Below are 24,212 nucleotides of genomic sequence, written 5' to 3'. Positions count from 1 at the left end.
AACTGGAAACAGCACAAATGTTCTTCCACAGGTAATTGGTTAAGGAAGATATGGTAAAGCCACACCATGGAATAGTATTCAGCAATAAAAAGGTATGAACTATGGATATACACAACAGCTTAAAAAAAAATCAACGGATTTATGCTGAGTGAAAGAGGCCAATCTCTAAAGGTAACATTTTTGAAATGGCAAAATTGTAGAGCTGGAGATCAGATTCATGGTTGCAAGTAGTCAGCGAAGGGGAGGAAGGATGTGACTGTAGAGGAATGTAGCACCAGGGTAATGGAACAGTCTCTATCTTGCTCTTGGTGGTAGTCACATAAACCACATGTGTGATAAGATGACAGAGTCACTCAAGCATCCTACCAATGTCAGTTGCTGGCTTTGATATTATTCTACAGTTACATACAGTGTTACATTTGGGGAACTAGATGAAGGGTACCCTGGATCTCTCTGTATTATTTCTCAACTTCCTGTGAATCTATAATTATTTTAAAATAAAAAGTTTAAAAAAGAGCAAAAGGGAACAAGAAAAAGCAAATCTAGTTAAGTAAATATGTGCTAACAAAAATTAAAACAATTAAATTAAGTTTTAAAACAATAGCAACAATACCAAACCAAAACAAAAACTATAAGATTATAGTATTCATTACTGATGGAGATGTGGGGCAGTGTAAAATGCTACTGGAAATATGAAATATTGTAGCCTTTTTGGAAGACAATCTGGAATCAATTAAAGTGTAAAAATGCTTATAATCTTTGGCAATTCCACTCAAGACTCTATCCACTAAAATGTACTAATCTATAAAGTTATATATATAAAATGGTGTTTACTAAATGAAACTGGAAAAGTGTGTAGCTATCTATGGGTGAAATGAGGAGCAAATTTTGAGACCCTTACAGCATGGAATATTATGCAGCCCCATTACTTATAATTACAAGTAACTTGGGAACATTTCCATGAATGTTGTTAAGGATAAGATACAGGAAAGGGTGTTTATATAGGTGTGAATGCACATGTACAAGTATGTATTTATATATGATTATAAGAGTATGGAGAAATAAGGGCACCTGGGTGGCTCAGTAGGTTGAGTGTCTGACTTCAGCTCAGGTCAGGATCTTCCGGTTTGTGAGTTCAAGCCCTGCGTCGGGCTCGCTGCTGTCAGCACCAAAGCTGTCAGTGCACAGCCCACTTCAGGACCCTCTGTCCGCCTCTCTCTCTGCCCCTTGTCCACTCATACTCTCTCTCTCTCAAAAATAAAATAAACATTAAAAAAAAGAGTATGGAGAAAATATAGAATGTCAGTCACTAGGTTGGAGGCATGGGCTAATGGGGGACCACAATGAGGTGATGCTGAGGAGGTTAGAAGGACAGTGGTAACATCTCTATGATTAAAAACAGCAAGAGTGTGGGTGCCTGGGTGGCTCAGTCATTAAGCATTTGACTTTGGCTCAGGTCATGCTCTCACAGTTCATGAGTTCAAGTCCCCATATCTGGTGAGCTCAAGCCCTGCTTCTGGTGAGCTCGTGAACCTCTTCTGGTGAACTTGTGCCCCACTTCAAGTGAACATGAACCCCAGGTAAGCCCCACTTTCCCCCACCCACCCTCTCCCTCTTGCTCCCTTGCGCCCTCTCTCTCGAAAAAAACCACAACAGCAAGAGTGATACCCTGTTTTGTAACAAATTGTGTATGTGACTTTGAGTGTGTTTGCATATATTGAAGAATAAAATGATGGTCACCAAAATATTGGGCTGATTACAACAAAGTGAGAGGATTACAGAGAATTTTTATGTTCTATTTTTATATATTGTTGGAGTTCTTTATAATGAGCATGTATTATTCATACAACCAGAAAAAAGTCACTTTTATTACAAAATAAAATTTAGAGGACAATGAAAATATTCAATAGGAGGGTTGGAAATATATCTGAGAAAATCTCTCCTCTACCCCCCCAAAATAAAACAAAGATGTAGAGATACCATTCACAGAAATGTTAAGAATATTAAAGCCTTGTAAAGGAGTTGCAACCTCTAACAGGAGTCCCAGGGTGAAAAGGAGAGAACAAAATTATCAAATAAATCTTATATATATTTTCCCAGTACTGAAGGTTAAGAGTCTCCAGGTTTAAAGGGTACACTGAATGTTTAGCACAATGAATAAAAAGAAACTCACATCCAGAACAATTGCTAAGAAATTTCATTACACTAGGGATAAAAGAGAGAACCCTAAAATTCTTAGGAGGCTAATGAGGGATGTTCTTGAACACAATAAAGGACTAAAGGAAGCCTCAGGATCCAAGAAACAGGAAACCAGAGGAAAAAGCTGTATCTTGGGAACAACTAGTCCAACTTACGGCAGGAGGTCAGAAAGTTCTGGAAGGAAGGTCTCGAGGAGAAAGTAGAGACTTGATAGAATGCTGATGTGTTGGAATATTTAGAAAATAGTTTATAAGTGATCTCATAGTTAAATTTAAGGATAGATTTATAGAAAACCACACATATGAAAAATGCAATAATTATTAACTATAGAAAAAAACACATAAGAAATGTCACTGTAGTCCACTGCTTCGCTTTACATTGAAGAATATCTTCATATCCATAATGATATAATCACTTGTTATGGACTTAAATGTAGGTTGGGAAAGAAGGTATAGGAAGATGAGAATGGAGGGGGGATGGAATGTAAGATGCGGAATCTTCATGACTATCATAACTGGAAGTTAATAGATAATATTTTAAAATAATAAATCAACATGGCAGTTTGAAATTACCATTAAAACCTAACTTGGTTTTCTCTGGGCAGGGGAAGGATGGGCCAGGTGGCTGTCATTTTCAAATAAGTCTTCTGATCTTTCACTACCTCCAGTGAGGGGGAGGACCAGCTGTCACAGCACCTGGACACTTGTCAGAATGGAAACCTCAGGGCTCATCCAAACACCTGAATCAGCACCTGCGCCCCAATGGAGCCCTGGTGATTTACATGCACTTTAATGTTTGAGAAGCATTATCTAAGTACTTTGTGATTTTATAACCATATGCATGCAAAATTTTGATAATTTTTAAAAATGGGATAAAAAAGAGAGAATAATACATTCTGAGTAACTTATCTGCAAAGATGTTCAATGTAGCGTTATTTATGGGTTAAAAAGTGGTAAACTACCTAAATGTTTAAATCAACAGAGAATTGATTAAGAATTGTAATGAGTATATACAGTTGAATAGCATGCGGCCATTAAACTAATGACATAAATGTGCTTTTCCCTAATTAAACTTTTAATTTTGATATCATTGTAGATACATGCAGACATAAGAAGTAGAGAGATCCCCTGTACTTTGTACTCAGATTCTCATAATGGTAACATCTTATAGAATATTACAATATTCAACCAGGATATTGACACGAGCCACAGATCTTACTCAGATTACCTAGTTTTCCTTGCAGTTATTTCTGTGTGTGGGGTGCATGTGTGTGCGCATGTGTGTGTATATGTAGTTCTGTGCAGTTTTATCACTTACGTAGGTTCAGGCACCTACCACCACAGCCAAGATATGGAACAGAGTCAGCACTTTAGGATCTTTTTGCTGCTTTTTATAATCTCACCCACCACTCTCCCCTCAACCTCTGGCAACAACTAATGTGTTCTTCATCTCTATACATTTTTCATTGTAAGAATGTTGTATAAATGGACTCCTGTAGTCCATAACCTTTTGTTATTGGCTTTTCTTTTCACTCAGTATAATTCCCTTGAAATCCATCAAAGTTGTTACATGTGTCAAAGTTGCTACATGTGTTCATATTTTAGGGATGTACCACAGTTTGTTAACCATGGCTCTGTGCTGACAGCTGAGAGCCTGGAGCCAGCTCAGGATTCTGTGTCTCCCTCTCTCTCTGCCTCCCCTACTCATGTTCTGTCTTCTCTCTCTCTCTCTCTCTCTCTCTCTCAAAAATAAATAAACATTAAAAAAACCAAACCATGTGTTAACTAACCATTTACCTACAGAAAAACATCTAGGTTGTTTCCAGTTTGGGGGCTATAAAGCTGCTGTGAACATTTATTTGTAGGTTCATGTGTAAACTAAGTTTTGTTTCCCTGAGATAAATGTACAAGGGGGAAATTGTGGGGTTGTATGGTAAACCCAGGTTTTGTTTCATTAGGAATTGCCAAACCTTTATTTCCAGAGTAATTGTACTGTTTTATATTCCCATCAGAAAGGTTAGAAAATGTTCACAATGTTCCCTCTCCCAGACTCCATTTAAAAATATCTAAGTAGAAGCAGTACCTTGGATCCTTGCTATCAAAATCAGAGAAGACTATGGAGGGAAGGTCAGGAAAACTATCCACCATCCATTCATAAAGTTGATATTTATGAATATCTAGCAGAGGCCTAAGAGATCCCCTCATGCAACCCTTGCAGATACAAAAACAGAGGTCTTACAGCAAGGTTCAGGGTTAGGAGGTAACAGAGTGGGAATCATACACGCACAGGTGTTCAAAACTTCTAACTTTTCCCCATTTTTCTCACACATCCACAGTTCTTTCTCATCTTGCTCCCTCTTGGTCTTGGTCTTCTTCCTAAGCCCCCTTAGCCAGGGGTGCAAACCCTTGTGTACACAAATAAGATTATAGATAAGATGCTGAGCTTGCTTTCCCTAGAATCATACATTCCTTGCCACTAAACCTGAATTAAAAAGGGAACAAATCTTCCTCTCTCCCCCTTTTTTTCTTCCTTCCCGTAGGAGATGGGTGGGGGATGGGCTAGATGGATGATGTGTACTAAGGAGGGCACTTAAGATGAGCGGTGGGTGTTGTATGCAAGTGATGAATCACTGAATTCTACTCCTGAAACCAATATTGCACTGTATGTTAACTAAAATTTATTAAAAAAAATTAACATTAATTTATATTTGAGAGAGAGAGAGAGAGAGAGAGAGGCAGTGCATGAATGGGGGAGGGGTAGAGAGAGAGGGAGACAGAATCCGAAGCAGGCTGCAGGCTCTGAGCTGTCAGCACAGAGCCCAACATGGGGCTTGAACTCTAGAGCTATAAGATCTGAGCCGAAGTCACATGCTTAACCAACTGAGCCACCCAGGCTCCCCAACTAACTAAAATTTAAATAAAAAGTTAAAAAAAGAAAAGCTGTCTCAGGAAAAAAAAAAAGGTAGGGGGAAGAAATCTCTATGAGTAAAGGGCACCTTAACACCCGAAGACTGCCTCCTCCTGTTTTCCATCATATAGACACACAAATATGCTGTGGTTTCTCAGGTGTGAGGTGACATTATAGAGGGCTAAATTATATGGCAGTGTGTAGGCAAGGGAAATCTTCCACATCACTGAAATGTTGGGCTTGGCCTGAAAGGCCCCCTTTTCTGGTTCCTCATGACCCAAGTCTTGGCTCAACTGTTAGACTCCAAACCTGCAAGGTAAGGGAGGCCCAGCCTCACAGCCCCTAACTCTCCATCCCATTAACCTTGTGAATATCTTAATTACATTTTCATTTTTTTACAGTCTCTTCAATATATGAAATAATCTTATTTGCTCAATTATTTATTTACTCCCATCATGCCTGCCCCTCTTTTGAGGACAGAGATCTTTATATATTTTTCCACATTGTATCCACAGCACCTAGAATATGGCTTGGTAGGTGGCTGGCACTCAGTAAGTGTTCATCATACTGAAGAAGAACCAGGTGGGAGGATCTGATCAGCTGGCAGCAGCACTTCCTATACGGCTACTACGGTGATGAGACACTGAATGGGCACAAGGGTGGACAAGCCGACCAACAGAACACAAAAGCCCATTTTAGGCATCTCACAGACATATACAAAAAAAAAGGCCAAGAAATTTTTCATAAAAGTGATTTAGGGAATTCTATTCATGACTTTGGGATAGAGAAAATATGGATATACTTGAAAAGATTAAAATTAAGAACTTCTATTCATCAAAAGATACCATTATTGAGGAAAAAGATAAGCCATGGAGTGGGAAATTATATTTGTGGCACATTTAATCAACAATGGGCTTATATCCAGAATATACACCATTAGTAAGAAAAAGGCAACCTCAAAGACAAATGGGCAAGAGATTAGGTCAGACATGTCCTCAGACAGGATATCCAAATTGTCAGAAAGCATACAAACAATGCTCAGCCTCTTTAGACATAAAGGAAATGCAAAGTTAAGACCACAACAAGATATTTCTACCCACCTAGCAGAATGGCTAACATTAGCAAGACTGACAATACCAAACAAATGCTGATGAGAATATGGAGCAAAAGAAACTCTTAAAGGAAGGAGTATAAATTGGCATAATCACTTTGGAAAAATATTTGACAGTATCTAATAAAGCTGACGATCTGCACCGCCCAATGACCCAGCTATCCCACTCCTCATAATGCACCAGGCAGAAATGCATGTGCCTGTGCAGTACGCACCTGGGCATGAACAATCCAAGAAGCCCTAATCATGATATGCCAAACTGGAGAAAGCCCTGAAGTAGCTAACAAACACAGGGTCATGTGCTAATTCAAAGTAATTCTGTATAACAATGACAATGAAAGAACATTAGATACACAGCGTTAAGGATGAGTCTTAACATAATTAGAGCTAAAGAAAGCAGACAATAGAATGGATAGGTTTAAAGGAATTCATAAGGTTTTATTTACATAAAGTTCAAAAACAGGCAAAAATAAACTATGTTGTTCAGGGGTGTAAAGTTAAGTAGTAAAATTATAACAAAAGGCAAGGAAGTGAACACCATAAAAGTTGGCAGTGGTTAGGGCCGGAGAGAAGGACATGCTGAGCAGGAAGGGCTGGGGGCTGGTAATGTGTTTCTTGGTGGGTGAAGGTTATGCTTTTGCTTTTGCTTTATGACAATATATTATGTATACATTTGTGCATTGTGTCTTTCTGTATGACTTCTGAATTTCTCCCTTAAAAGAGCTTTCAGTAAACAAACTGTAGGATGCAAAATCATAGAAAGCTAAGGCCTCTAAATGGCATTATCACAACCATGTTAAATATATAAAAATTATTTATAGAAAAGAAGCTGGAAGAAAATTTAACAAATATTAAGAATGGTTGTCTTATGGTATTGGAATAAAAAATCTTGCTCCTTAAATGCACTCACTGTGGAAGGCAGAAACGGGAATGCGGACTGAATTCCTTGTTAATTACTCCAACCATCACTGCCTGCTCTCCCAGAAGCAGCCACAAGAGGGAGCCTTCATATATCCACGTTGAGTTTCAAGTTCCGTGATTGCTCAGGACTCATCCAGAGAGCAGACTTCAAAGGTCTTCTCCCCTTCCCATTCCTGTGTACTCTCTTGTCTTCCTACGTGTTCTGATATGCAAGCGCACTAGGCCTTCCCTCTCCTCCGGTAAGATTTGAAAGGCAAAGAGGGATGGGAACTAACATTTATTGAGCACCTGTGGAAATTCAGAAGCACCAACTATCTCTTTATACTGAAACATATTCAATTGTATTATAGCTAAATTTTAAAAATAAACATATTAAAAATACTAGAAGACAACATAGGGAAATTTCTTTTTTAAAAATTTCACAGTGGGGAAGGATGAAGGCAGACACAAAAAAAGCCTGCATCGAACACCTGGTGGGCAAAGACTATCAATAGGTAGTTGGAAGAAAAAGGAATTTAAACAGCTGGATTTATCAAGGAAAAAAAAAAAAAAACCAGAAACACAAAATTATAGCGAAATGCCAGTTCTTATTTGTTAGATTACTATTTACTTAGTTTACTCCCAGAAATTGGTCACACACTGTGTTGATTAGGGTTGGGCCATCTGGGAGTGTGAGTGGTGCCCTCCCCACAGAAGGCAGACTGGCTTTCTTGCTTCACCTCTCCCCTCACTTTGGAACATTTACCATGTAGCTTCTTGCATTTAGAGGTTGGTGCGAATCACAGGCAACTCACCTCAGTCCCAGGAAGGTCCCTGAGTGAGGGTGCTGTGCTCAGGCCATGATGATGCCAGCCTCTTTTCCTGCTCTCTTCCTTCTGGTCATCCTGGTCTAGTGTTTGCAGAGAAAGTAGGAGGCTTGCTGGGGCCTTGGGGGTCCTGGGCCTTTCAGAAGCCTCTGAGCTGTTATCCACATCCATGTAGCTTCCAAGCGAAACCATGGAGACAGCACTGCTCCTGCCAGGGTAGTGGAAATCTGCCCGATGAGCACCAGGCCTGGGGTTTCGGGGCTTGGGACTCATGGGTTTGCTGGGCATGCCTTGGCTCCCATATGCCAAGCAACAGGCAGATCTGGATGGAAGGGTGTGGCTGATCCCAGTCTGCTGGGCACAAGGGCTGGTGAGTGACATCAGCCAGGACTTCTCAGGAAAGATACCTGAAGTTAGGTACCTACCACTTTCCTGGGGGCTTGTGCATTTGATGGTTGGTTCACTTTTTCTCCTGTTATCTGGAGAGACCAAATTGCTGGATGACAAAGGTGTGGGAGCATGTGGGGGTGGCCAGTGATCTCCAAACACACAGCTTTCCTTGTCTTCTGCCTGCTCCTGACAGTGACTATTGGTCCCTGGGGGAGAGGGTCTGAGGAGATTCAAGATTTCCGGTCCTGGAACCAGACTCACTACGGCGGGCCTTTTGGGGGCTTCTACATCTTTGTTTTTCAGAAATGCACGCCAGGAACTCTGGCGCGGCCTGCTCTTCTCCTTCCGGCCCTTGAGGGCACCTGGACAACATTCATCAGTGTTCTCTTTTTCTAAAACCTTTGACTCAAAAAAATTTGCAAAGGTCTTATGAGCTAAGGCCAGCCTTGCCCTGAGCCTTTTCTCTGGAGTTTTGAGTCTCTTGGCATCAGCCCTTTCTGAGGACGGTGTCCTGCTGCCCAGGTCCTCTGGTGTTGCCACATGGTCCCCTTTCCTTAGCCCTACAGCTTCCCCACCTGCGCCCCGGAGAATGGTCTTCAGAGTTGCGCCCGCACCCACTTGGTGCGGCCAACAGGCCGCAGGGCCCCGACCGTCTGCACGCAGTTCCTCAAGGCCCGAAGAACCCGCGGTCGGGGCGGAGGCACCGGGTGGAGCGGGGCGAGTGGGCTGCAGACGCCCGTGTCCCTGCGCGCCGGGCTCCACTCCTGGGCTGTGGGAGGCGGACCTGCCTTTCCTGAGGGAGGTCACTCTGGGAACCGTCCGGCGCTTCCCGGGCTCCTGCAAGGCCTTGCAGGGGCGGAGGGGCTGGCCCTGCCGCGGCGGCGGCGGCGGCGGCGGCGGCGGGGGCGCGTGGGAGCAGGCAGAGGCTGGGGCTTCCGAACCCGTCTGCGCCGCCTCCGCCCCGCCGGCCCGGCTCCCCGTCTCAGGGTGAAGGCCCTGGGCCCCGTGAGCATCTTCAGGCCCGGGAGCGGGAGGCCCAGCAGCTTGTGTCCTGTGTGTCCCAAAACCGGGGATCCACCTTGCCCCAGGCGGTTTCTCTTCGGCAGCCTCACCCCTGCTCAGCCGGGCCTGGGCAAGCTCCTGGGAACAAGTGTCTTTGTCCCTGGGCCTCTCTTCCGAGGAAGCTTCGGGGACCAGAACTATCGCAAGCTCTGCGTCGTGGGCCCCCTGCTGAAGAGTCCCATCGTCCTCTGCCAGTCTGCTGGCCTCCGGCAGCTCACACTCACTGCCGCAAGTTTGTGGTTTCCCAGCCCTGGGAGACTCCCAGGAGGTCGTCCCAGCACCGCAGGGAGATCCTGGTTTTTCCTCCAGAAATTCGGACAGTGTTTCTGGAAGAGGACCTGTTTTCCTCCTGGTGGCCTGCAGACCTTTCTGCTCAACAGCTACAATGATGAGTGTGCACCTGCCCCTAGATGTTTCCACCTTGGGCTCTAGCTTCAGGCCCTCAGGAGAGGGCTGGGCACCACCCGCCAGCCCCTGGTCACACTCATCCCCACCACTGCAACGAGACACAGGGGCTGCTCTGGTTTCTGAAAATTCCGGCAAGGCACTTTTGGTGCCTTGGGGGTCTAGAACCATCACATCTTCCAGCTCCTTTGAGGTGCCTGTTGCACTTGATTTCAGGGTGGTCTCTGGAGTATCTGAACAATCACTCACTTTGCAGCAACCCATCCAGTCGCTGTTCCACACCTGTGTCCCGCTATTGCTGGAACAATGTGGGAACTTGGCCCTAACAGGTGGCTTTCTTTTCTCACTGAGAATGTACTTTGATCCGTAATTACTGGTTTGGTTTCCTGCCTCAACAGAAATGTCCTGAAGGTGCTTTTGTCTGTCACTCACATCAGCATCGTTTGGTGCAGGGCCAGTGCCTTGGGGTTCCTCTTGTAGGTTTTCTGGGCTATGTTCCGACTTGCACTCTGTGGGCACTGGCACTTCCTCTGTGCTAAAGCTCACAGAGTCCGCAGTAAGGCATGAAGAGACGGGACAGGATCTAGAATCCTGTCCCAACTGGTTTTCCAGCCAGAGATGTTCACAGGGTGTGTCCTGAAAGGCCCTTTTCCAGCTAAGAGCACTGGGTTTATACTGATCCTGCAAATAAGGGGCCCTCCTCTGGGAAGCAGGAAGTAAAGGAGACAGTCGGGTGAAGACAGGGTGGAGAGGGTTTTGTGTTCTTGGGTCTCGTTCTGCTTCAGTCCCTTCCTTCAAATGAGTCCCAAATTTCACAAAATTCTGCCCTGGAGGATTCTCAGGGTATCTTAAGGGAAACACTGCTATGGAATGGGCCCTAGTCAGTGTCCTCATGTGCTGACAGCAGTGCTCTGTGGATGTTCTGTCCTCATCATTAATATTTTCGGGGGCACTGTGGTGAAGCTTGGCATGTAGGAGGCAAGATGTCCCTAAAGGAAGCTGGCAAGGGGCATCAGAGCAGGGCTGGAAGCAGAGCAAGTCTGTGTACTCTTCAGGGCCTAGAGTACTTCCCTTTTTTGTTCTGGCTCCCACAGGGCCTGTGCTGTGCTCAGGGCCTTTGAAAGGTAGCCCTGGTCCCCTGGCCCTGCTGTGGATATGTGGCCAGCTCTGGCCCAGTTCACAGCACCAGAGAAAGAAGGGCCAGACCACTGGGATGTCCAGACAACTCTCAGACCTGGATTTCTGAAGAGAAGAAATAGAGAACCCCCTGAGGACTTGTGCAGTTGCCTTTGCTGGCTGGAGATTGTAGCTGCCTGTGGTGCCCTGTAAGCAGCCCTCTGTGTGGTGAGGAGACCCTGCCAGAAAAGACTCTTGCTCCAGGCTAGCCACACTGTTGTCCTGGAAGTGTTCTGTCTTCTCTTCTCCAGCAACTGCAGCAAAGGTTTGGAACTCAGTTTCATAAGACTCTTCCTTGAAGCCAGGGGACAAATCTAGTTCCTCTTTTGAGTCAAGCTCAGGGACATTAGTTGAATGCTGCTCCTGAGGAGCTCTGGTTGCTAGGATGTCAGGGCATCCCCAGTGTCCTTCTCTGTCCACAGAGGTACCACTTAGAGGAAGGCAGGTTCCCCCTGTGAAGCCACCAGGCAGGGACTCTGTGTCAGAAGCACTTTCAAAGGAGTAGGTTTTTGTGTCTGATTGACTTTCGCTCTGGTGGGACAATGTCTCAAAATCATCATGGTCTGTTTCTTGACTCCATCCCTGTTGCTCTGGTTCTGCAGGTGAAGTGGGGAACTGCTTATCTTCAATCTTGTCTTCACCGGGTGGGTGTGCACCTGGCTCTGGAGGCTGGAAGGGCAAGAGGAGAGGAGTCAGAGATGAGGCCTCAGGATATTTGCACACGTTTACACTGCACCAGCCTTTGTCAGAAGGAGGAAGGTTCAGAAACATCTCATTAGTCCCCTATGTGCCCCTCAGAAAAGATAGGTAAATATGAATACGAATAGCTACCTTTTATTAGCACAGAAAACAAGTGATGAAGCCAAACCCAAACGGCAGGGAGAAAATGTGGCGCGTAGTTAATGTAACGCTATTAAAAGTCAGAATAGGCCAAATAAACACGTGCAGTTTAAGTAAGTATAAATACATCATGTGAGTCACAGCTAAAAGCATCTCTCTGTCTAATGTTCTCAGCAGGAAATAACAAATTAATAAAAGTTTGCTTTGTGTTGTTTGTTCTTACATAATCAGCTGGATTAAAGTCAAGAGCCTTATATTTAGAAGTATTTTCTGAGTTAGGTTTACTGGAGTAAAAAAAAAAAATATATATATATATATACATATATATACATATATATGTATGTATATATATATATATACACACACACACACATATAAGAATTATTGAATTTCAAACATATTTTTTTGACATTATAATGCCCAACAGCTTTGAGAACAGGAAGGAAAAAAGAGAACTGTGCAAATATTTGCAAATTTTCCTTTTGTTGTTATACATTTCTTTTTTTTAAATGTTTATTTTTGAGAAAGAGAGTGAGACAGAGCATGGGCGGAGGAAGGCCAGAGGGAGAGAGGGAGACACAGAATTGGAAGCAGGCTCCAGGCTCTGAGCTGTCAGCACAGAGCCTGACGCGGGGCTCGAACTCATGGACCACGAGATCATGACCTGAGCTGAAGTCGTACACCCAACTGACTGAGCCACCCAGGCCCCCCATGTCATTATACATTTCTTAATCAACTTATTTGAGCTATAAATTTATATGTATTCATTTAAAGTGGATGGATTTATGCATTTTGACAAATGTAGACACCCATGTAACTACCACCATGATAAAAATCTATTTCTATTTCTCAAAAAAGCCCCCTCCCACCTCCTAGTCATTCCCCACACCCTTCCCCCCATGCCCCAGTGACCTACTTTCTGTTTCACAGACTAGATCTGTCTTTTCTGGAGTTTCTCAGATGACCAGAATATGCCGTATGTACTCTTTAGGGTCTGGCTTCTTTCTTTCAGCATAGTATTTTAGAGCTTCATCCGTAGGTTGTGGTTGCAGCATGTATTATACAGATAGTGCCTTGAACTTGGTGATAATGCTGTACCAAACGTTCAATTACCAAACTCCCCAGACTCCCTGGACCAGGAATGGGGCAGACACTTGGCTCCACTTGTAGCTAAGGTGCCTCCACACAAGTTTTGTACAGAAGCCATTCACTCAACCAGCCCTCCCTAAGCATGGTTTCTCAGGACTTGTCTTAAGAGATTTCCCAAAGTAAAATTGCTTTTAATTCTCCAAAACTGAGAAGAGAAAAACAGGTGAACACCAAAGCATGTGCTGTGTGAGGCTTTTAAGGCACAAGATAGATTCAGAATATCAGGAATAACACGATACCATAGTTTCAAATTTGTTGCAAAGTAGGAAGGAGTGGGAAATAGGAGAGGAAACATTAAAAATCAAACCATTTGGAAAGGAGGACCCTGTGGTTGCTGTGTGGTCCAGAGGAGAGAAGGGTTAAGAAGCTAGGGATCCCAGGGTCCCCAGCAGGGGCGTGCCAGGTGCCAGGCACCTCCCATGGCCCAGGGAGGATAAGCAAGACGGGGAGGTGAACATGCCTTGGCAAGCACAGAGGCCTGTTTTGGGAACAAGTGAAGAGAGAAGGCCAGCTACAGGCCTGCAGCGTTCTCTTGCTCAGTAAATGCTGTGTTGGGAACACCTCCATTCCCTCATCTGGCCAACCGTGTCATTAAGCTGGGACTGACCTTCTGACCGTGGAGCATGTGGGCCGTTCGTTCAGCACTGTCATAGCCTGACATCACCTTACAGACTTACAGTGGCATACTCACATGCATCACCTGACATACTCATAGTGGGCCACATAGTGGCCCAGAGAATCTCAAAGTCCCAAGTCCCAAATGACTGAAGACCTGCACAATGAGTACCCTAAAATACCAGAGGTCTCATTCCTGTCCCCACCTCTGCCCAGCATATCCTCCCAGAACAGGGCCAGGAGGGGATGGGCTGCTACCAAGAAACCAGACTCCCTGGCTGGGTGTTGCTGAGGGCCAAGCCTTTCTTGGAGTTCCAGGTCATTTTGGCAAGAGATCTCACTATGTCTCAACAAAAATAAAAGACTTTGGGAAAAAAATATAACTTTTCCAGATCACAAGATTGGCATAGTCTCTGGAAGAGCACTGGAATAGCAGATTTAATTTTCCTTAAAGTGTACAAATGCTGAAATATGGAGAGTATGTTTTTTAAAAAAAGCATTTGATTTGGTTGAATATTAGGTTCTAAATCTTATGAAGAAAGAATATTTTCTTCTGACTTGATTCGTAAGTAATCCTCAAATAATTTCTCAACACCGATCCATATAATTCCAGGGTTATCCTAAAGCATGGCCTGCAGGTTAAAGCTAGAGGCAAAAATATTCTTTTTGAAGTTTTTTTGGGGGGGTGAGTGGTGGTCAAATTTTAATGCTTTTAAGCAGAAAAGCTCTCTTTCTTTTGTCACAGCCTTGGCACTCTTAATTGTCTTGTTTTTGTAACTATATGCAGCTTCAAACACTAGGGTAAGATGTTTGAACTTCCTCCTGTATTTTTTTTTTTTCTAGCTGCCTTTATGATTTGCTCTTTGACCCATGATTTATTTAGATGTATGTTTTAGTTATCTTTTTGTTTCTGATTTCTGTTTAATTATAATCAGAGAGTGTGGTCTGTATGATATTGATTCTTTGAAATTAGTTGAAAGTGGCTTTATGGCCTAATACATATTAACGCTTTATTTCACAAATGTTTCATGGATATTCGAAGAGAATGTATATTCTCTAACAGGTTCATGCAGGGTTTAACAGGTGCTCATTAGCTCAAGTTTGTGAATTGTTAAATCCTTGTTAAATCCTCAGTAATATGACCAGTTTTTTATATGCTATTAAGAGAAGTGCGTTAAAATTACTGACTGTAGTGATACATTTATCAATTTATTTTTTTAACTCTATCATCTTTTGATTTACATATTTCAGCACTATGTTAGTAGGTGCATGAAAAAGTTTATTATTGTACATCTTCCTAGTGAGTGGCTCTTTTTATTATTACATAGTAACCTTCTTCATCCCTTATAAAGGTTTTTACTTTCAATGTGATCTTCTCTAATGTTAGTAGACCTACAATAGCTTTCCTTTGGGTATTTGCCTCATATATGCTTTCCCATTCTTTTATTTCAGATTTCAATTTATGTCCCGTAGGTGTATTTTTCATAAACAACATAGAGCTGGGGTTTTGAAGCCCAATGTTTCAGTCACTTTTAACCAGAGAGTTTAACCAGTGAGCATCTATTGTGACCACTCGTATGTTTGGGTTTCTTTTTACCACCATATTTTATTATTTTTGACCTCCCCCTTTTTTCCCTAGGGATTTCCCTTTATTGTGTGAACTCTGCAATGGTTTGCTTAACAGCATATATTTAAAGGAATGTTATGCTTTGTTTTATGTCTTTTTGTTGCAGTGAGCATTTGGGGAAATATACAATCTGCAATAATTCTAGAATCAGAAAAGTTCCCATCACTTTGCTCATCGTGGCCTGGCTGTCTGTCTGCTCACTCACAGAAATCACTCTGGCAGAGGCCCCTAAAGACCTCTGCATTGCCAAACCCAAGGCTCTGGTTTCCTCTCTCGCTCACTTTTTTTTTTTTTTACTTTAATTTTTTACAAATTTACTGAGGTATAGTTGACATAAAATAAACTGTACATATTGCAAGTGTACAATTGAAGTTTTTACATTCATCCGGGAAGCCATGACCACAGGCAAGATAATGAACCTTTCTCTTGCTTCCAAAAGCGACCTAATGCTTTTTTGTTCCTTCTCATCATCCCCCTCTCAACTCTCCCTGGCCACTCTCCTCCACCTCCCGGTGATCTTTACCTGTTTTCTGCTGTTATAGATTACTTTGAATTTTCTAGAATTCCATGGAAATGGAATCACACAGTATATATTTTTTTGTCTGGCTTTGTCCACTCAGCACAATTATTTTGAGAGTCACTATGCTGCATGTGTTGATAATGAGTGGCATTTCATTGTATAGAGGTGGCACAGTTGGTTTATCCATCCATCTGCTGATGGACATTGAGTTGCTCCCAGTTTTTGGCTTTCCAAGTAAAGCTGTAGTGAACATTTTTGTACGTCTTTGTATGGATGTGTGCTTACATTTCTCTTGAGTAAATATGGAGGAATGGAATGCCTGGATCATATGGAAGGGCTCCATTTTTAATTTCTTAAGAAACAGCAAACTGCTTTCCTTTCCACTCCCTTTTACACTCCTCTGGCAATATATGGGGGCGAGGTGCTCCACACCCCCACCCACATCTGGGACAGTCAGCTTTGTTCATTTCAGCCATCCTAGTGGGTTTGAAGTGGTATCTCATTGTGTTCTTTTTTTTTTTTTTTGTCATTGTGTTCTTAATTTGCATTTTACTAATGACATATGATGTTGAGCATCTTTTCATACACATTTTTCCATCTATACATCTTCTCTGGTTTCATATCAGTTCAAATTTTTTGCCCATTAAAAAAACTTGGGTTGTAGTCTTATTACTGAGTTGTAAGACTTCTTTATAGATCCCAGATATAAGTCTTCTGCTTGAGATAGAGATAGGTCACAAAGTTTCTTCCATTCTGTGCCTTGCCTTTTCATTTTATTAACAATTATTCTTTATTTACAGAGTGAAAACTTTTAATTTTGATGAAGTCCAATTCATTGATTTTTGTGTGTTGAATTTTAAAGACTCTTTACAACCTAAGGTCGCAAAGACTTTTTCCTATCATTTTTTCTAGAGTATGATAGATAGAATAATATCCCTCTCCCCCAAAAGATCCCCATGTCCTAATCCCTGAAATCTGTCAGTGTTACCTTTTACAGCAAAAGGGATTTTGAAGATATAGTTATGTTAAATATCTTGAGAAGATTATGCTGAATTATCTGGGTGGACCTGATGTAATCACAAGAATCCTTTTAAGGGAAAAATGGAGGCAAGAGAGAGAAGGATGTGTGATAATGGGAGCAGAAACAGAGTGATTCAGGGGAGGGCCTCAAGCCAAGGAATGCGGGTGGCCTTCAGAAGCTGGAGACAGCAAGTAAAGGATTCTCCCCTAGAGCCTTCAGAAGGGAACACAGTCCTGCTGACTCCTTGGTTTTAGCCCACATGAGAGTTTTCCATGGTTGTCTAACAGTGGGCATGTGTAGTAACACTAGCATGAAGCCCAAGCACTGTGTTACACAGAACTATGATGTTTTCCAGAGAAAGGTCATGGTCTTTTCAGTGCAGTAAAGAGTCTGGGTTACAGGCCTGTTTTTCTCACTTGCCTGAGTCCACATCTCTGTCAATGACTGCCTTGTGGCCGATTGTGCTTACCCTACTGGATTTGGGGAAGATGAAGGAAGGATATCAGAGCTCTCTAAAAATTCTAAATATTCTCCTACAACTCTAGGTTATCTTGATTTTTCCATGTCAAGTGTGGAAAATAAACACCCTATTCTATCAGTTCTTTTCACAGCTAGCTTGGTCACAAATACCTTGAGGACATAAATTATGTCACATACCTGTTATCTCCTGTAGCATCTAGCACAGGGCTTGGTACAGAGTAAACACAAAGTAAGTATTTGAGGGACACAGAATTACACAGGATCACCACTGCAATGGATGGCTATTTTATTTTTTTGTTTTACTTATTTATTATTTTTCATGAACATACTTTATTGTCAAATTGGCTTACATATAACACCCAGTGCTCAACCCAACAAGTGCCCTCCTCAATGCCCATCACCCACTTTCCCCTCTCCTCCCTCCCATCCACCCTCAGTTTGTTCTCTGTATTTAATAGTCTCTTGTGGTTTGCCTCCCTCTCTCTCTGTTTGTAACTATTTTTTTCTCCCTTTCCTTTTCCCATAGTCTTCTATCAAGTTTCTCAAGATGCACATATGAGTGAAAACATATGACACCTGTCCTTCTCTGACTGACTTATTTCACTCAGCATAATACCTTCCAGTTCTATCCACATTGCTGCAAATGGCATGATTTCATTCTTTTTCACTGCCAAGTAGTATTCCATTGTATATGTAAACCACATCTTCTTTATCCATTCATCAGTTGATGGACATTTAGGCTCCTTCCATAATTTGGCTATTGTTGATGGATGGCTATTTTAAACTCAGGCTAAAGATCTGAGTATCTTATCATTTTATTCTCATATGTCATTTTCCCCAAACATAATATTCAAAGGCACATTCAGATTTACATACACATGTTCCACTTATTGTATGCATTAGACCTGTGCCAGCAGAAGCAGAATATCTTCCTGTTTAAGTTTTTCAATTTGTGAATGTATTTCGCTGCAGAAATGAAATATTTTACTATTCTATTTGAGTAAAGAAGTGGGGTTTTTGTTTGTTTTTTACAAAAGGAAACTCTTATTCAAATAATTGGACTTAAAGTGCCGTTCTCACGAGACCTCAGATGAGAGGGAGGGTGAGTGTCACTTCAGTCTGTCCTCTGGCTGCTGGAGGAGCACCTGGTGACCCTTCAGTCACAGCTCAGGTCATGGCATACAGTGGGCAAATTTTTCCAGTCAATGTCTGGCAGGTGAGCTAATGAGTAGAAGGCAGTGGAGGTTACATCATGGGTGTGGAGAGAGGCTGACAGGACCAGAAAAAGTTGAGGAGATGTGAGGAGGCCCAGAGACTCCCTGCTCACCTCAGTTTCAGAGCAAGCTATATGGTATCACCTCCAGCACATCTACTTGCTTACCTAACCTCATGCCCCACCCATCACTGACATTTGACACTGAGCCGATTATCTTTATCTTTTCACTCTCTGAAAAGCATGGGTTTCTAGGTCAATCATTTCCATTGATGGAATTACAAGGAGGATGTATTCTCTACACTCTCCAAGGACTCACTCGAGCAGTTTCTACCTCACTGTATCTAAATGCACTTACTTCTTACCCATTTGTTAGACAGATGACAGGAATTCTTCTACCTATAAAGTCCTTTTAGGCAGTTAATGGGAGTTACAATGTAATCCTAGAAGTATTACTATTATGTTGACTTAAGAATATTCTAGAATCCCAGGGCACCTGGCTGGCTCAGTCAGTGGAGTGTGTGAGTTTTGATCTCAGGCTTGTGAGTTTGAGCCCTACATTGGGTGTAGAGATTACTTAAACATAAAATCTTAAAAAAAGCAAATATTCTAGAATTCCAAATTGCCTTTTCCCTTAATTATCCCTGATTCTATGCACTCAGGCTGAATTTCCACATATATCACTTTCTATTTTTCCCCCCTTTTTAAAAACATTTTATTTATTTTTGAGAGAGACAGAGAGAGCATGAGCAGGGGAGGGGAAGAGAGAGTGGGGGGACAGAGGATCTGAAGTGGGCTCCCCAACAACAGTGAGCCAGACCTGGAGCTTGAACTCACAAACCATGAGATCATGACCTGAGCCCAAGTCAGACACTCAAACAACTGAGCCACCCAGGTGCCCAACACTTTCTATTTTCAAAGGCCCTGTAGTTATCTTCTGCTCTGTCTGATTTTTTTCTGGAAGGGCACAGATGCATTTGCCAAAATTCTGGATTCAGAGCTACTTAAGAAGTTGCCATTTACTAGAAACTATTATGTGCCAGAAACAATTTCACATAAAAGACACACAAAACAAAGCCCCTTCTATCAGAGCAGTTGTGAACTAACAAAGGAACAGCCACCTAGACAACTAGCAAGACTGAACTGTGTTCCATGTGCTACCAATGATATAAACAGAAACTATACACACACATGAAAATGAGTGATTTCAGGGGGAGGATGGTTTTACAGGGGCTGCCCTTCGAGCTGTGCTATGACAGATGAAGTTTCATGGACGCCTGGTGGGAAAAGTGTAAAAGGGGGCAGTTTCTATGACCTCACAGGCAAGGGCAAAAGGAGGCAGAGGCCAGATATTGTGGGGACTTGTAGGTGGGTTGAAGAATTGTATCTCATTCTGAGTTCAAAGAGGAAACCAACAAAGAATTTAAGACACGGAGTAACATGATGTGGTATACCTGTAGTCACCCTGGACAGTTGGAAAGCTACTGTAGTTGTTTACTTGTCTTCTCTGTTAGCCTCTAATGTCTCACTGCTGGGCATCTACCAAAGGCACCCTATTGTCTGGCTATATGCCCTCATGTTGGCCCCTACAACACTTTCCCCATGGACTCCTCCAAGTTGTCAATTGCATCACCTGAGAAACCAACCCAGCTCCATCCCCAGTGGGAAATGGGCATTTAAACACAGCTTTGAGAGGTAAAAAGTTAGTGACTCATTGTGATGAGAATTTGAGTTATACAACTTACTTCCCCGTTCTGTACCTCAGCATCCTCACTTGCAAATGAAGGCTTATGACTAGATTAGCATTTTCCAAGACTGCATTCTGACTGTAGCTTCCGCCCTGGGATGTAAATGAACTCAAAGGAGCATTACTCCCACTCTTACAATGAAAAAGCCAAATTAACATCAAATTCATAACTTTTTTGGGGGACATCTGAGAGCTGAGGTTGCAGAACAAACTACTGGCCCAAAATATGAAGAGAGACAGACATCTACTGGGGGACAGGAAACCCAAACATCCAAGACTAATATCAAATGATCTAACACAACCATAATTAGAATCCTAGGAGGAAAGGAGAAAGAATAGGGCAGAAGGAATATATGAAGCAAGAAGTCCAAGAATTTCCCTAAATGAATGATAATATTAAACCACAGATTCATAAGGTTCAAAGGAAAAAAAGCTCACATATAGGCATATCACACTGAAACTACTGAAAATCAAAGACAAAGAGAAAATCTTGAAAGAAGATAGATAAAGAGAAACTATAGGGAAAAAAATGAGGATAAGAATTAGAGCAAAAATCTTATCAGAAACCATGCAAGACCATACACAGTAGAGAGAATTTTTTAAAGAGCTGAAAGAGAAAATATATCCAGCAAAAGAATCTTTCAAACATGAAGGAAAAATAAGAACCTTCCTAACAAAAATTGAGGGAATTAATTTTCAGCAGACCCACTACATAGGAAATGTTGAAATTTCTTCAGGCAGCGGGTGCTTGGGTGGCTCAGTCAGTTAAGTGCCCCACTCTTGATTTTGGCTCAGGTCATTATCTCACAGTTCATGTGATTGAGCCTCGCATCTGTCTTTGCACTGATAGTGCTGAGCCTGCTTGGGATTCTCTCTCCCTCTCTCTTGGCTCCTCCTTGGCATCCTCACGCACGCACACACACACACACACACACACACACACACACTCTCTCTCTCTCTCTCTCTCAAAACAAACAAATAAATAAACTTAAAAAAAAAAAAACTTCTCCAGGCAGAAGGAACATGATAGCAGACTGAAACTTGGATCTGCACAAAGAAATGAAGAGTGCAAACGAGGAGCAGAAGGAAGTTTTGGACCTGATAAAGGTCAACTACAAGAATCCTAAGGCTAACTTGATGCTTAACAGTGTAAGATTGAATGCTTCCTCTGTAGGACTTCAACAAGGCCAGGGGTTTTCTCTAACTCAACACTGAACTCTGGAGTCCTAGCCAGTGTAATAAGGCAATAAAAAGAAATAAAAGAAATACAGATTAAAATGAAAGAAACTAAAGAGTCTGTGTGTGATTTTCTATATAGAAAATCTCAAAGAAACTAAAACAAACAAACAAAAAACACATAAAAACCCCTCCTGGAATTAGCAGGTGATTTTAACAAGGTTACAAGACATCAAGGTCAAGAAAAAACAAAACAAAACTGCATTTCTATATAAGCAATTAGAATTTGAAATAAAAAATAGAATTTACAATAGTAGCTAAAAATTATATCCATAGGTATAAATCTAAGGAAATATATTCAGAATCTATATGCTATATTTCATTAGCATGGCTCTTTAATCAGTACTGATAAAAGAAATCAAAGAAGATCTAAATATATGAAGAAAGTATGCTGTTTATAGATTTAAGGAGTTAATATTGCTTAATATAATTACTGAATATTAATAATATTACTATTACTTAATATTACTAAGAAGCCAATTCTCCCCATTTTTGAACAATTTGAGTAACAAAAATAACCATATTATTGAATTATAACCCAAAGAAGAGAACAATTATCCATAAGTCTATACTAATATGAATAAATGACTGTATAAATTTTTAAAAAGGAAGAAGAGAAAACTCTTCTTTATGGAAAAATTACAACTAGTGAATGTGGAAAAAATGAGGGAAAAAGAAAACTGCCATTACAACGCCACAGTAAGAGTTGTTTCAGGGAAGATCTACCAATGAATGTTAAAGTCATGTGTAAAGAGTGATCAAAAGGTTCATACTCTGAGTAATCTCACTTGAGAAAGTCTAACCTAAGGAAAGACTCTGTAATGTGACATGTCCATTGAAGTTCTATTTGCAAAATTTAAAAAGGGAAATAATTTGTGATCCACACTAGGAAAATGATTAAACAAATTAAGCCATATGCACTCAATGGACAATTAGGCAGCCATTAAGAATGTAATTAATAGGGATGCCTGGGTGGCTCAGTCAGTTAAGCGTCCAAATTTGGCTAACGTTATGATCTCACAGTTTGTGGGTTCAAGCCCTGCATTGGGCCCTGTGCTGACAGCTCAGAGCCTGGAGCCTGCTTCAGATTCTGTGTCTCTGCCCCTCCCCCACTCATGCTCTTTCTCTCTCAAAAACTAATAAACGTTAAAAAAATTTTTTTAATGTAATTTATAAAGGCTATTGAAGAGTAGAGAAAATATGTATTGTGGGATACAGAATTTCTATGATCATAGAACGTTTTAAAAATACAAAAACACTGAAATGAAATAAACCAAAGAAACATTTTTGTTATAGTCAAAACATTTTTTTCTATTTTCCACATAAAGTGGTTAAATTACCCTGATAACTTAAAAATATTTGGAAATAATTCCCTTTTTATAAATATGAATTGTAGTAATTTTGTTAATAATTTAAAAAAATTTTTAATGTTTATTTATTTTTGAGACAGAGAGAGACAGAGCATGAACGGGGGAGGGTCAGAGAGAGGGAGACACAGAATCCGAAACAGGCTCCAGGCTCCGAGCTGTCAGCACAGAGCCCGACGCGGGGCTCGAACTCACAGACCGCGAGATTGTGACCTGAGCCGAAGTCGGCCGCTCAACGGACTGAGCCACCCAGGCGCCCCATTGTTCATAATTTAAATAGACCTTCAGGAGAAAGAGCTATGTCAATTACTTCTTTGTACCCCATAGTGCTTAGTTGTAAGACCTTATAATGTAGAAAGATCTCAATATCTTCATACTGATTCATTATCAATATTCATAGCTATAGCAGGTGCATCAAGAAAGTATAGTGCTTGTTTCTCTTCACAGCTTTCATTTCTTCATTTCACCAGTGGAGAACCTGGGTTCCAACCCTACTTGGCAGTAATGAGGTGGTGCTCCTGTCTTTGTAAGAACAGTGTCAAAGGAGGCCTGCTAAGTTATAATATTTAACTAAGGTCCAGTGTTTCATAACATGATACCAAAAATGTCCAGAATAGAATAGAAAATAACTCATCACATCAAGAAGCAGGAAAATCTCTACTTACATAAGGACAGACACTCAACAGATGCCAACACCAAAATAACAGATGTTAGAATTATCTGACATGGATTTTTTTTTTTCAACGTTTATTTATTTTTGGGACAGAGAGAGACAGAGCATGAACGGGGGAGGCGCAGAGAGAGAGGGAGATACAGAATCGGAAGCAGGCTCCAGGCTCTGAGCCATCAGCCCAGAGCCCGACGCGGGGCTCGAACTCACGGACCGCGAGATCGTGACCTGGCTGAAGTCGGACGCTTAACCGACTGCGCCACCCAGGCGCCCCTATCTGACATGGATTTTAAAGCAGCTGTCATAAAAGTGTTTGAAACAAATGAAAAAGTGGACTCAGCGTCCCCCTGCTCCAAAATAGAAGATATAAAGAAGAGCCAAAAGGAACATTTAGAAATGAAATATACAATACTGAAATTTAAGAATTCAATGGATGGGTTCAAAAGCAGTATGGAGAAGGCCATGGAAATAATCAGAGAACCTGAAGACAGAACAATGGGAATTACATCATTTGAACACCAGAGAGAAAACAGATTGGATAGAAAAACGGACAGAGCCTCAGGGACCTACAGGACTACAACAAGATATAACATCCAGGAAACAGATTTTCCTTATCCTCTTCAGTTTATAAAGTTGTGTTTCACTCTGGAAGCAGAAATTATAACACTGCCAGATATCAATATATAAAGAGGAAATATTTAAGATAATTATAAATGAAGGAGGGTAAGGGGATGTAAAGGGAAGTAAAGT

At 41.6% G+C, this 24,212-nt stretch overlaps 2 protein-coding genes across 2 annotated transcripts in view; both read right to left on the bottom strand.

Annotated features, from left to right (window-relative positions):
• Positions 1 to 9,034, bottom strand: part of ARHGEF4 (Rho guanine nucleotide exchange factor 4) — a 176,270-nt gene extending 167,236 nt beyond the window's left edge. The window contains exon 1 of the mRNA XM_032594386.1: positions 7,933 to 9,034. Coding sequence (XP_032450277.1) covers positions 7,933 to 8,325 — 393 coding nt within the window. The 5' untranslated portion in view covers positions 8,326 to 9,034. The remainder of the gene's footprint in view (positions 1 to 7,932) is intronic.
• The window catches only part of LOC116738217, a 98,954-nt gene continuing 83,099 nt past the window's right edge, over positions 8,358 to 24,212 (bottom strand). The window contains exons 2-3 of the mRNA XM_032594100.1: positions 8,596 to 11,646; positions 8,358 to 8,423 (exon numbers count right to left, since the gene is read on the bottom strand). Coding sequence (XP_032449991.1) covers positions 8,358 to 8,423; positions 8,596 to 11,646 — 3,117 coding nt within the window. The remainder of the gene's footprint in view (positions 8,424 to 8,595; positions 11,647 to 24,212) is intronic.

The sequence above is a fragment of the Lynx canadensis genome, chromosome C1 (assembly GCF_007474595.2).
Source record: "Lynx canadensis isolate LIC74 chromosome C1, mLynCan4.pri.v2, whole genome shotgun sequence".
In the NCBI taxonomy this organism is placed as follows: Eukaryota; Metazoa; Chordata; class Mammalia; order Carnivora; family Felidae; genus Lynx; species Lynx canadensis.
This window is presented reverse-complemented; position numbering and strand designations above follow the sequence as displayed.